At 52.0% G+C, this 12,309-nt stretch overlaps 2 protein-coding genes across 2 annotated transcripts; both read right to left on the minus strand.

The window, feature by feature from the left end:
* Positions 1-2,710: 2,710 nt before the first annotated feature.
* Positions 2,711-3,215, minus strand: LOC138811348 (EP300-interacting inhibitor of differentiation 2B-like). Its single transcript, XM_069999089.1, has one exon. It carries the CDS (start codon positions 3,151-3,153, stop codon positions 2,734-2,736), a length of 420 nt encoding a protein of 139 aa, XP_069855190.1. The 5' UTR covers positions 3,154-3,215; the 3' UTR covers positions 2,711-2,733.
* A 4,658-nt stretch (positions 3,216-7,873) lies between these two features.
* Positions 7,874-9,304, minus strand: LOC138811349 (EP300-interacting inhibitor of differentiation 2-like). Its single transcript, XM_069999090.1, has one exon. The coding sequence runs from the start codon at positions 9,152-9,154 to the stop codon at positions 8,387-8,389; it is 768 nt and encodes a 255-aa protein (XP_069855191.1). The 5' UTR covers positions 9,155-9,304; the 3' UTR covers positions 7,874-8,386.
* Positions 9,305-12,309: the final 3,005 nt, after the last annotated feature.

A 12,309-nucleotide genomic window follows, 5' to 3' on the forward strand; every position in this document is an offset into this window, starting at 1 on the left:
TGCACGCACGCACACAATCAGAAAAGCAGTACAATGCCAGTTCACTATTATTCCCTGGAGTTAAGACAATTTTAATGTTAACATTCAATAATCAAAAAAAAATTGAAACACTGGAGTAGCAAAGCCTTTCAAACCATGATTCAGTTAAGCAGACCTACAAGTACAAGTACACACAAACACACAAATGTAGTTACCTTAAGAGTTTTCTGCAGGAGAAAGTAGGAAGGCAGTTTTTCATCTCAAATCACAAAAGGCTAACTTTGTTTTCGGCAGTATTTATTTTAGGACCTGGAATGTTCTAGGGCTTGAGCCTTTTTTTTTTTTTTTTTTTTGTCGGTCATGGGTCTTGAACTCTGGGCCTGGACGCTGTCCCTCAGCTCTTCAGCTCCAGGCTAGCGCTCTACCACTTGAGCCCCACTGCTACTTCCAGTTTTCTGGTGGTTTATTGGAGATAAGTCTTACAGCCTTTCCTGCCTGGGCTGGCTTTGAACGTCAATCCTTAGATCTCAGCCTCCTGAGTACCTAGGATTACAGGTGTGAGCCACCAGCACCCATCTCTCCCTTTTTTTTTCAGGTAGGGTCTCTGCTTTTTGCCTAGGCAGAGACCTCAGACTGAGCTCCTCCTGCCTCTGCCTTTTTTTTTTTTAATTTTAATTTTTGGGTCTGGTCGTAGGGCCTGAACTCTGGGCCTGGGCGCTGTCCCTCAGCTCTTCAGCTCAAGGCTAGCGCTCTACCACTTGAGCCACAGCGCCACTTCCGGCTTTTTTCTTTTTGCTTATGTGGTGCTGAGGAATCGAACCCAGGACCTCATGCATGCAAGGCAAGCGCTCTACCACTGAGCCACCTTCCCAGCCCCTGCCTCTGCCTCTTGACCACACCCACACAGTGGTAACTTTTTTAGTCCTTGTTGCCCAGACAGACCCATAAGCCAATGAGCAGTGGGTATTGCCCTGGAAAGTGGTTTTACACTGTCACATTCCTCCAAAGCCAAGTCTGGTAGGCGGGGTTGTGGTGATACAGGAACACCCAGCACAGGCTGAATGGAAGGTAACCCTGGAGAAGCCCAAGGACAGTTATGTGTTAATATTCATTTAAAATACTGAAAATACATCTGCTTTTCAGCAAGAGCTTCCACTTATTCAACTCTACTGTAGGGAGAATGAACACAGATTAATCCATAGGGCTGGGGGTGTGGCTCACATGGTAGAGCGCCTGCATAGCAAGCACAAGGTCCTTGAGTTTAAATCCTAGTATTGTCAAAAAGAACACTAAATAACATAAGTACATAGCAAGTATAAAACTTTTTGAAACAACCAAGACATCCAAAAGATGACTAATTCACTCTAATTAAAGATACAACTTTACATTGTAGTTGTTAAAACCCTAGGAGTAGGGGGCATGGCTTAGTTGGTCAAGTGCCAGCCCATGAATGAACGCATCAAGTACTGAGTTCAAGTCCCAGTCTGAGGAGGGAGGAAGGGAGAGAAATCCAACCCAAGTGGTGGTAGAATATATCACCTTGACTTTTTTTTTGGGGGGGAGGGGTCCGGTCGTGGGGCCTGAACTCTGGGCCTGGGCACTGTCCCTCAGCTCTTCAGCTCAAGGCTAGCACTCTACCACTTGAGGCACAGTGCCACTTCCGGCTTTTTTCTTTTTGCTTATGTGGTGCTGAGGAATCGAACCCAGGGCCTCTGGCATGCAAGGCAAGCGCTCTACCACTGAGCCACCTTCCCAGCCCCTCACCTTGACTTTAGAAAACAGAATACCTATACTTCATATAAATATGCATATGCATTCAGAAAACTGTTCAAAGCCATACAGTACAAACAACCAAAACCCAAGTTTAAACACCCAAACCACTAACAAAAGACCATCTTTAGGAACCATTTTCCACCTAGGCAGACAAGACAATAGTAGGAATACTGCTTAATTTCTCTGGGCATATCTTTAGCTACTTTGTTTTCTAAGTCTGATGAATGGATGCATACCCTAAAACAGAAAGCTTCTATCTCAACACTCTTCCCACAACCACACAGTCCACAGGGCCTGAGAAACACACTGACATACAATGTTCTCTATCGGAATGGTTACTGAAGCACTTCAGAAAACACTAACACGCACAAAGAATCTGTGACACTGAGATCCATCAGCTGATCCACAGCGACCCCAAAGTGCACAATTTCCAGGTTTTCTCCATAGTTCTCCAATCTCAACCACTGGATTCCTAACAGTGGGGGTGGGGGAGTGGGGGAGGGGAATGTCTCCTTCATTTCTTCTTATTCCTCTTGGTTCATTTCTACGGATCCCATCATTGGCAAAAAAATTTTTTTGTTTTTCCTCGTGACGTCTGTCTTTGGATAAACCATGCTCTCTTGGCGAAACGACGCTGGACCAGTCTGCAGAGGTTGCAGAAGGTGGGATGATGGGCAGTCCCGAGGGGAGGGAGGGATGGGCGGGTGGGGATGGGGGGTGGATGGTGGTGGCGGGGAACCTCGTCCCGTCCTCCCACGTGCCCCCACACACTGCCCCTCCTCGCGCCAGCGTCACCAGACCCCGGCGGCGTCTTCCGACTGCTTTTTGTCTGCCCCCCCCCCCCCCCCGTGCGCTTTCCGCGCTGCGTCTTTCGCGTGTGCTTTTTTGCTCATCCCCACCCCCCCCCCAGCCTCGATCGCGGCCTCTAACCCCCCACCCCTCACCCCCCGGACCCTGGCGGCCACGCCCCCCCGCGCCCGCTCAGTCCCCCAGGGGGCCGCGGGCGTGCTGGGCCGCCAGGGCCAGGGTGAAGGCAAGCGCGTCGGGGCGCAGCTCCGGGGGGTCCGCGTCGAAGGCCGCCTCCCGGGCCCGGCAGCCTTCCACGAACAGCCGTCGGCGTTCCTCGATGTCTCGCATGATGCGGACCGGGATCCTGGGCGAGTGGGTCAGGTAGTGGTGGAACATGCGCTCGCGGATGGCCAGCAGCCCGGGGGGGTCGTGCAGCGGCGGCGCCGACGCCTGGCCCGGGACCCGCCGGGATCGGGCCGCTTCGGCCAACAGGATCGCCTGCATCTCCCGAGCCAGAAACCGGCCGCTCGCTCCCGCGTCCAGCACCTCGCGGATGTCATCGTCCACGGCGCTCATCGCCGGGAGGCCGCGCCGTCCCCGCAGCTCGGACATGGTCGTCCCGTACCGCCCGGGCACCGCGCCGTGGTCTTAGGCAACGCACCAGCACTCGTGGAGCTCCTCTGGGCGCATGCGTGGAGGCTCGGCGCCTGCTAGGGCGCGATGCGCGTGCGTGGAGGTTCGGCGCCCGCAGGGAAGCCACTGCGCATGCGTGAGTTGGTGCAGGTCTACGTGGTCCTCGAGCGTCCCCTAGCGTCTACAGGATGCCACTACGTCTGCAACCCGAGTCTGAGTTCAGTATTCCGAGGGAGTGCCCTGTACGATTTTGTTCCAACTCGCTTTTTTTCCTTTTAGTGTGTGACGGTCCCAAGGGCGCTGTCCCAGAGCTTCTCATGTTCAAGGCTAGCGCTCTACTACTTGAGCCACAGCTCCACATGCAGTTTTTTGGTGGTTCCTTGGAGAGAGGAATCTCATGTTCTTGCCCTGTCTGGCTTCGAACCGAGATCCTCAGATCTCAGCCTCTTGAATAACTAGGATGACAGGCCTGAGCCACTAGGGCGCCGCTTCCAACTCCCTTCTTAATGGCACTTTGCAGATTTTACATGTGCAAACTTGAAGCAACCCTTCAGTTGCCTTTAAAAAAAAAAACCAATGTTTTTTTTTTTTTAATTATTATTATTCTTTGCTAGTCCTGGGGAATGGACTCAGGGCCTGGGCGCTGTCCTTCAGCTTCTTTTGCTCAAGGCTAGCACGCTACTACTTGAGCCACAGAGCTTCTTTTTCTTCTTTTTTTGGTCGGCCGTGAGACCCGAACTCTAGACCTGGGCGCTGTCCCTCAGCTCTTCAGCACACGGCTAACTGAGCCACAGTACCACCTCCAGCTTTTTCTGCTTATGTGGTGCTGAGGAATCAAACCCAGGGCCTGCATGCAAGGCAAGCGCTCTACCACTAAGCCACCTTCCCAGCCCCTGGCTTTTTCTATTTTCTGAGGTACAGAGAAATTGAACCAGGGCTTCATGCATGCTAGGCAACACTCTACCACTAAGCCACCTTCCCAGCCATTTCTTTTTTTGGTCCGGTCGTGGGGCCTGAACTCTGGGCCTGGGCACTGTCCCTCAGCTCTTCCGTTCAAGGCTAGCGCTCTACCACTTGAGCCACAGCGCCACTTCCAGTTTTTTTCTTTTTGCTTATGTGGTGCTGAGGAATCGAACCCAGGACCTCATGCATGCAAGGCAAGCGCTCTGCCACTGAGCCACCTTCCCAGCCCATCTTTAACATTTCTTGTGTGTGTGCGTGTGTGTACATGTACTCCGGGCCTGAACAATATCCCTGAGCTCTTGTGTTCAATGCTAGGGCTCTACCACTTGAGCTACAACTCCATTTCAGGTTTGTTGGTTAACTCAGATAATGACATCACAGACTTGACTGAGTTGGCTTTGAACCTCAACCCTCAGATCTCAGCTTCTTGAGTAGGTAGGATTTCAGGCATGAGTAACCATTGCCTGGCTCAAGATAAATTTTGTTGTTGTTGTTGGTCAAGGGGACTGGACGCTGTTCCTGAGCTCTTTTGCTCAAGGCTAGCCTTCTGTCATTTTGAGCCACAGGTCCACTTCTAGTTTTCTGATTCATTGGGGATCAGAGTCTCATGGATGTTCTGCCAGGGCTGGCTTTGAACCATGATCCTCAGATCTCAACCTCCTGAATAGTTAGTATTACAGGAGTGAGCCACGGGAGATTGAGATAATTTCTTAATGAAAATGCAACATATGGGCAGGGAAGGTGGCTCAGTGGTAGAGCGCTTACCTTGCATGCACGAGGCCCTGGGTTCGATTCCTCAGTACCACATAAGCACAAAAAAGCCAGAAGTGGCACTGTGGCTCAAGTAGTAGAGTGCTAGCCTTGAGCTGAAGAGTTGAGGGACAGTGCCCAGGCCGAGAGTTCAAGCCCCACAACAACAAAAACAAAAGAAAATGCAACATATATAATCAGTTAATATAATTTGTCAACTTTTGTGAGTGAAAAAGAAATTTGGATTTGCTGGTATATACATCATAAGCAACAGGAACTATGGCTGAGTTCTGTCAAGTGCAGGGGACAAGGACTTGTGAATAGATGACTTAAAAATATATATATATAGGGCTGGGAAGGTGGCTCAGTGGTAGAGTGCTTGCTTTGCATGCCTGAGGCCCTGGGTTCGATTCCTCAGCACCACATAAGCAAAAAGAAAAAAGCCGGAAGTGGCGCTGTGGCTCAAGTGGTAGAGCGCTAGCCTTGAGCTGAAGAGCTGAGGGACAGCGCCCAGGCCCAGAGTTCAGGCCCCATGACTGGACCCAAAAAAAAAAAAAAAAAGAAAAAAAAATATTTTTTGTGTCAGTCCTGAAGCTTGAACTCAGGTCCTGGATGCTGTCCCTGAGCTGCTTTGCTCAGGTTAGTGCTCTCCCACCTGAACCATAGGATCCACTTGCAGCTTTTTTGGCGGCTTAGTGGGGATAAGAGTCTCACAGGTTTTGCTGCCCAGGCTGTCTTTAAATCAAAATTATAAAGATTACAAACTGAGTAAAAGAAATGAATAATCAAATCAGGGAGGAGGATTGGGTGGGAGGGGCGGGGGGGATGGGAAGGGGAAACAAAAGAGGAGGCTACAATGCTTGATAAGAAATGTACTCATTATCTTGCCCATGTAATTGTAACCCCTCTGTACAGTATTTTCACAATAAAAAAAATTTAAAAAAGAAATGAATAATCAAAAAGTTCTGTATTTTATAGCAGGGTGCTGAGGGCTCATGCCTGTAATCCTAGCAACCCAGGACGCTGAGATCTGAGGATCACAGTTCAAAGCCAGTCCTTGCAGGAAAGTCCATGTGCTTCTTCTCTCCAATTAACTACCAAAAAGCTAGAAATGGAGCTGTGGCTCTAGTAGAGCAGGAGCACTGGAGCAAAAACAAAAGAAAACAAAAAACCTATAGGAGGGCTGGGAAGGTGGCTCAGTGGTAGAGCGCTTGCCTTGCATGCCTGAGGCCCTGGGTTCCATTCCTCAGCACCACATAAGCAAAAAGAAAAAAGCCAGAAGTGGCGTTGTGGCTCAAGTGGTAGAGCGCTAGCCTTGAGCTGAAGAGCTGAGGGACAGTGCCCAGGCCCAGAGTTCAGGCCCCACGACTGGACCAAAAAAAAAAAAAAAAAAAAAAAAAAAAACAACCTATAGGACAGCATCTAGCCCTGAGTTCAAGCCCCAGAACTGGCACAAAACAAAAACACAAAAGAAAAAAAATGTGTAGTTTTAGGGTCTGGGAAGGTGGCTCAGTGCTAGAGCATTTGCCTTGCATGCCTGAGGCCCTGGGTTCGATTCCTCAGCACCACATAAGCAAAAAGAAAAAAGCCGGAAGTGGCGCTGTGGCTCAAGTGGTCGAGTGCTAGCCTTGAGCTGAAGAGCTGAGGGACAGCGCCCAGGCCCAGAGTTCAGGCCCCATGACCGGACCCCCCCCCCAAAAAATGTGTAGTTTTAAAAACACAATGTAAAAACACAATGTATCGGCCTGGCGCAGGTGGCTCATGCCTGTAATTTTAGCTACTCATGAGGCTGAGATCTAAGGGTCACAGTAAAGCCAGCCCAGGCAGGAAAGGCCATGAGAGTTTATCTCCAATAAACCACCAGAAAACCCAGAAGTGGCGCTCTGACTCAAGTGGTAAAGTACTAGTGTTGAGCTGAAGAGCTGAGGGACAGCACCCAGGCCCAGAGTTCAAGCCCCTAGACTGACAAAAAACAAAACAAAACAAACCTACACAATTTATCAGTAACATGTACAACATATACTTATCATTTGAAATGCCTCAGGGAGCAGAAAATCAGTCTCACAGGACAAACTTGAAGTGACACAAGAGAACACAGACTTAAACATAGTCAAATTCTTTCTACTGCTTTGCAGTCCTAGAGATACAGTTGCAATTTTATTTTTATTTTTTTCTGATCCTGGGCCTTGAACTCTGGGCGCTGCTGTCTCTGAGCTACTTTTGCTCAAGGCTAGCACTCTACCCCTTGAGCTACAGTGCCACTCCTGACTTCTTCTGATTAATTGGAGATGAGTCTCATGGACTTTCCTGCCCAGGCTGGCTTCCATCCACGATCTTCAGATCTCAGCCTCCTGAGCAGTTAGGATTACAGGAGTGAGCCACTAGTGCTCACACCCGCAGTTGTAATTCTTTTTCCTCTTTATTTTTTAGCCTGTCCAGGGGCTTGAACTCAGTGCACGGGTGCTGTCCTTGAGCTTCTTTGGCTCAAGACTAGTGTTCTACCACTTGAGCCACAGCGCCACTTCCAGCCTTTTCTGAGTAGTTTACTAAGAGTCTCATGGATTTTCCTGCTTGGACTGGCTGTGAACAGAGATCTGCAGATCTCAGCCTCCTGAGTAACCAAGATTACAGGCATGAGCCACCAGCATCTGACTAGTTGTAATTCTTCCCCTCCCCCCAGTAGGTCATGGGGCTTGAACTCTGGGCCTGGATGCTGTTTCTGAGCTCTTCAGCTCAAGGTGAATGCTCTATCACTTGAGCCACAGTGCCACATTTGGTTTTCTGGCAGTTCATTGGAGCTGGCTTTGAACTGTGATCCTCAGATCGAAGCCTCCTGAGCAGCTAGGATTACAGGTGTGAGCCACTGCAAGTTGTAATTCATTATCATCACTATCTGGCTCTTCTTCATAGACTCTACTATTGGCAATTTTTCTTCATCCAAGGCTCAATTAAAACAACAACAAAAAACCCTTTATTTTTCATGAAATCACATGGAGCGACCAAAACTTTTATTATTATTATTTTTTTCATGAAGTCACATGGGGGGGGAGAAGATCATTTTTATAACGTCAGGGAAAGGGGGAAAAATCTAGAGCAAGCACAAACTCCTAGATCAATCACAAACTCAAAAGTCAACATTACAGGAGTCGTCCAGTGGTTTCAACATTATCTTTGTTTTTCTACTCTTCAAATTTATTAGGATGATTATTTATTTTGCAGGGCTGAGAATAGAACCCAGGGAGGAGGGTCGGGGTGGCCCTAGGGCCTGCCAGGTTACACTGCTCCACCGTTGCCTCTCCCCGCCCCCCCCCGCCCCCCCCCCCAGCCCCTCTATTTCTTTTCTGATGTTGTTTTTCTCCAGCTGGGGCCCTCACTCTAGACTTAAAAAAAAAAAAAAAAAAAAAAAAACCAAAAGGAACACCAAAACCAAGTTGCAGGATGGATTTGACTTGAAAGCAGAGGTTTTTCTCGGAGTGGTTGGTTGGTGGCGTCCCGGGAGCTACTCCCTATTGATAAACTTATCGCACCCAAGTTCTTCGATCAGGGGATTGATCACTTCGGAGGCGGTCAGGGCTATGGTAAACGTTAAAATGTCGAAGTCCACCCGCTGAGGATTTCGATGATACTCGGCATCGAACGCGGCCTCCCGGGCCCGGCACGCTTCCACAAATCTCCGCCGGCGTTCTTCCAGCTCCTGGATCCTGCCGGGAGCGATCGGGTAATTCTCCAGGTAATGGCGAAGGAACTGCTGGTAATTGATGCCTAGCACGCTAAGGGGGTGTCGGAGGCGGAGATAGGGCAGCGCAGCCAGCGCCCCGGCGTTCCCGGATCGAGACCGGGGTCTGCTCTCGGGAGCGTCTTCTTCCAATGGTTCCCCCAAAAGTCGAGCTACCTCGGCCATCCGGGCGTCCCTGGCCGCCGCCGCCGCCGCCATCGGGCCGCCCCTGGCCGCCGCCACCGGGCCTCCTCCCCTAGCCTCCGCCATCCGGCCTTCCCGGGCCGTCACCATCCGGCCTCCCCTGGCCGCCGCCGCCACCGGGACCACCGGTCCATCCCTGGCCGCCGCCAGCGGCTCGTCCCTGGCCTCCGCCATCGGGCCTCCCCGGGCCTCCGCCATCGGGCCTCCCCGGTGCTCGTCAGGCTGCGCCGCGGCCGGCGCCCGCCTCCCGCCGCCTACCTCGGCTGGCGGGATGTCGCCGTCCCCGCTCGCTGCGCCCGTCGAGGGGACACCGCTGCTGCTGCTGCTGTCGGCGGGCAGCTGGGACATCGTACGGGGCGCCGAGGGTCAATGACCAGACTCCCGGAATTAAAATTCGTTGGGTTTTTTTTGGAAAAAAAAATATAATATGGAATAACGTGGCCAGGGGCGACGCCGTGCGTCCACGCGAGAGCGCGAACACGAGCGCAATGCGCACCGGGGAGGACGCCGCCAGCGCAGCCACGTGCGCAGGCGCAGAGCAGGCAGCCACGCCGAAGGGCCCCTGCGCACGCGCGGTAGCTATGGACGCTGACTGCGGTCGCTATGGAAGCCACCACCTAGCGGCTGGGAACGGTCATGCATCTGAAACAGCGGAACGGGGACTGGCCCGGGGTTTTATTTTACATTCCCACCAGTTCAAGGTTTATTACTGAAATTTTAGTGGAATTGTTTTTTTCCCTACAGGCATTCTCAAGGTTCAAAGCTAGGACTGTTCTCTCTTCGCAGTGATTATAATTCTACCTTCCATTATAAAGACATTCTAGCCAGTCACTAGGTGGCTCTTACCTGTAAAATCCTATAGCTAGTCAGGAGGCTGAGTTAGGAGGTTCCAGGTTCAAAACCAGCCCAGGCAGGAACGTCTCTGAAACTCTTTATCTCCACTTAACCAACAAAAAGTCAGAAATGGAGCTGTAGACCAAGTGATAGATCACTAAGCTCAGGGACAGTGCCCTGATCTTGTAATAACGTGGCCTGGCCCACTGGAGGGACGGGGCGTGTCACCTAAAGGGGTTGGGGCGTGGTGCTGGAGGAGGTGGTGTCGAGTCCCACATGCTGAGCTGCCTATTTGGATTGGACAGGGGGGCAGCTTGGGGGAGGAGCATGAATGGTGGTCTGAAACCATTAGTGGGGGAGGGCCCGGAGGAGTAGGGGAGAGAGCAGAGGGAGTAGAGTGGAACGTAGTCCATTGGAGTCGGGCAGTAGAGAGATGGAGAGGAGAGAGGGACAGCAGGAGGGGAAAGCCTGCTGAGTGGAGCAGGGCAGGCCTCCTCCGGAGGTCATTTGGGACCTCCCTCTAGAGAGAGGCCTGTGGAGACGCACCTCCTGGAGCAGGGCAGGGCAGGGCAGGCCTCTGGAGTAGTGGAGAGGCTGCAGAGAACGAAGAAGGCAAGAAAAGGAAAAACCTTCCCCTTTGGAGCATTGGAGGTCTGGGATTGGAGGTTTAGGGACTAATTGGTGGTTTGCAGACCAACTAATAAAGGTCGGGGCTGCCTATTGGAGGCTTGAAGGTTTGGTGGTTGAGGCTGCTCTTGGTTCTGGGTATCTAGCCCAGGACTAGGTAGTCACAGGCCCCCTTTCTGGTGTAAATAAATGTTATCTCTAACTGTGCCTTGATGGATTGTCTCAATCTTTGGGAGTCGTATTTCAAGTCCCAGAACCCACAGCTGTTCTAGGAGAAGCAGAAACTGGGATTTCTTCCTAACCATGAAGAGCCGGACACAGCCTGTTCAATGTGCTCATGAGCAGAAACAGCAGTGGGTCCTGAGCCAAGGGTGGGGATGGCATTTGGGTCCAAAAGGAGAAAGGTTTGCCTACCAAAAACCCGCAGACCAAATTATATTGGATCCTGAAATGGAGGTGACAGGAATTCAAGGCCAGAACACAAGAGGCAGACAATGATGCAGGGGGCAGGGGTAAGGTTTATTTGGATCTTACAGGAAAGGAAGGAGATACACGTGGGTGGAGAGAGGAGTGAGTCCAGAGCTGGGGCACAGAGCTGTCTGGCCTTGTGCTGGGGCTGTGCAGGTCTAGCAATGCAGATTCTCCAAAAAGATACTTCTCCAGGCAGGAGAAGTCTTCCGCCTCTGATGTGGCATAGATGTGGACAAGCTCTTCTGTACTGCAGGGAAGGGGTACCTCCAAAGCCTCCAGGGTCTGAGAAGGTGGCAAGAAACCGAGTCTGGGGGCCTCAGGTGCTACAGACTGCTGGAACTGCTCTGGGCCTTGGTGGGCCCCACTTTTGGAAGGCAGCTGGGGGCTGAGGGTGGCAGCCCCAGGGACCTGGGCCTCGGTGGTGGCCTGGCCAGGGGAGGCTGCTGGGGACACAGGCAGCTCCTTGGCTTTCTGCTGCTGCTTCTTCAACTTGGACACCTGGTTCTTAAACCAAGCCTGGGGTGGGGAAGAAAGGGGTGTGGGGGCTGGGAAGTTGGCTCAGTGGTAGAGCGCTTACCTTGCATGCCTGAGGCCCTGGGTTCGAGTCCTCAGTACCACATAAGCAAAAAGAAAAAAGCCAGAAGTGGCGCTGTGGCTCAAGTGGTAGAGCGCTAGCCTTGAGCTGAAGAGCTGAGGGACAGTGCCCAGGCCCAGAGTTCAGGCCCCATGATCGGGCCCCCCCCCAAAAAAGAAAGGGGTGTGGGTGAATAAAGGGGATCAGAGCACCAGAGACTCTTCTCTCTCTCCACCTAGTGGGGGCTAGAAAAGGTTCTAATGTCAGCACATAGGGAGACCCTTCCTGAAAGACAATTGTCTGGGGGAGCCCAGTGGTCCCCCATGGGTGTGCTGGGCCCTGCCTGCTCCTGGCAAGTGTCAGGAGTGGAAGATAAAGTTGGGGGAGGCCCTGGGTTTTGGGGTGACACATGGACGGGCACGCACCTTCACCACTGACTGGTCCAGCTGCAGCTTTGAGGCCAGGGCCTGGATCTCTTCCCACGGGGGCGCTGGGTGAGTGGGAACCACTTTCTCAGCTCGAACAGCTGGTGCTCCGTGAATCTGGTGTGTCTCCGGCGAGAAGCTCGCACCTGGTCTGCAGCAGGGAGGACACACAGGACAGGTTCCTGACAAGCCTCCATCTGGGGTCCTGCTGCCTGAGCCTGCTCCGAGGACCTGTAGCTGGTGGGACAGGGCGGCCTGGGCCCTGCTCCTGGCCATCTTGCTGGCCTTCCTCTGTCCCCTAACCCCCAAAAGAGTCCAGATCTTGCTGAGGGTGCACAGCTATCATCTCTGCTCTTTGAGGAACACAGAGCAGGAGACCTGTGGTTCAAGGCCAGCGAGGAGAAAGTGTGTGAACACATTTCAGCTAACAATGATTGGGAGAATAAAACAGATCCAGCCAGGTGCCGATGGCTGAGGCCAGTAATCCTAGCTACTCAGGAGGCTGAGATGAGGATTTCAGTTCAAAACCAGCCTGGGCAGGAAAGTCCATGAGACTAATTTCTAATCAACTA

The sequence above is a fragment of the Dipodomys merriami genome, unplaced genomic scaffold (assembly GCF_024711535.1).
Source record: "Dipodomys merriami isolate MVZ:Mamm:240054 unplaced genomic scaffold, mDipMer1.0.p SCAF_52, whole genome shotgun sequence".
NCBI classification, from domain to species: Eukaryota; Metazoa; Chordata; class Mammalia; order Rodentia; family Heteromyidae; genus Dipodomys; species Dipodomys merriami.

Coding starts and splice junctions, on each gene's coding strand:
- LOC138811348 (XM_069999089.1), bottom strand. CDS start 3,153: ATGTCCGAGCTGCGGGGACGGCGCGGCCTCCCGGCGATGAGCGCCGTG.
- LOC138811349 (XM_069999090.1), bottom strand. CDS start 9,154: ATGTCCCAGCTGCCCGCCGACAGCAGCAGCAGCAGCGGTGTCCCCTCG.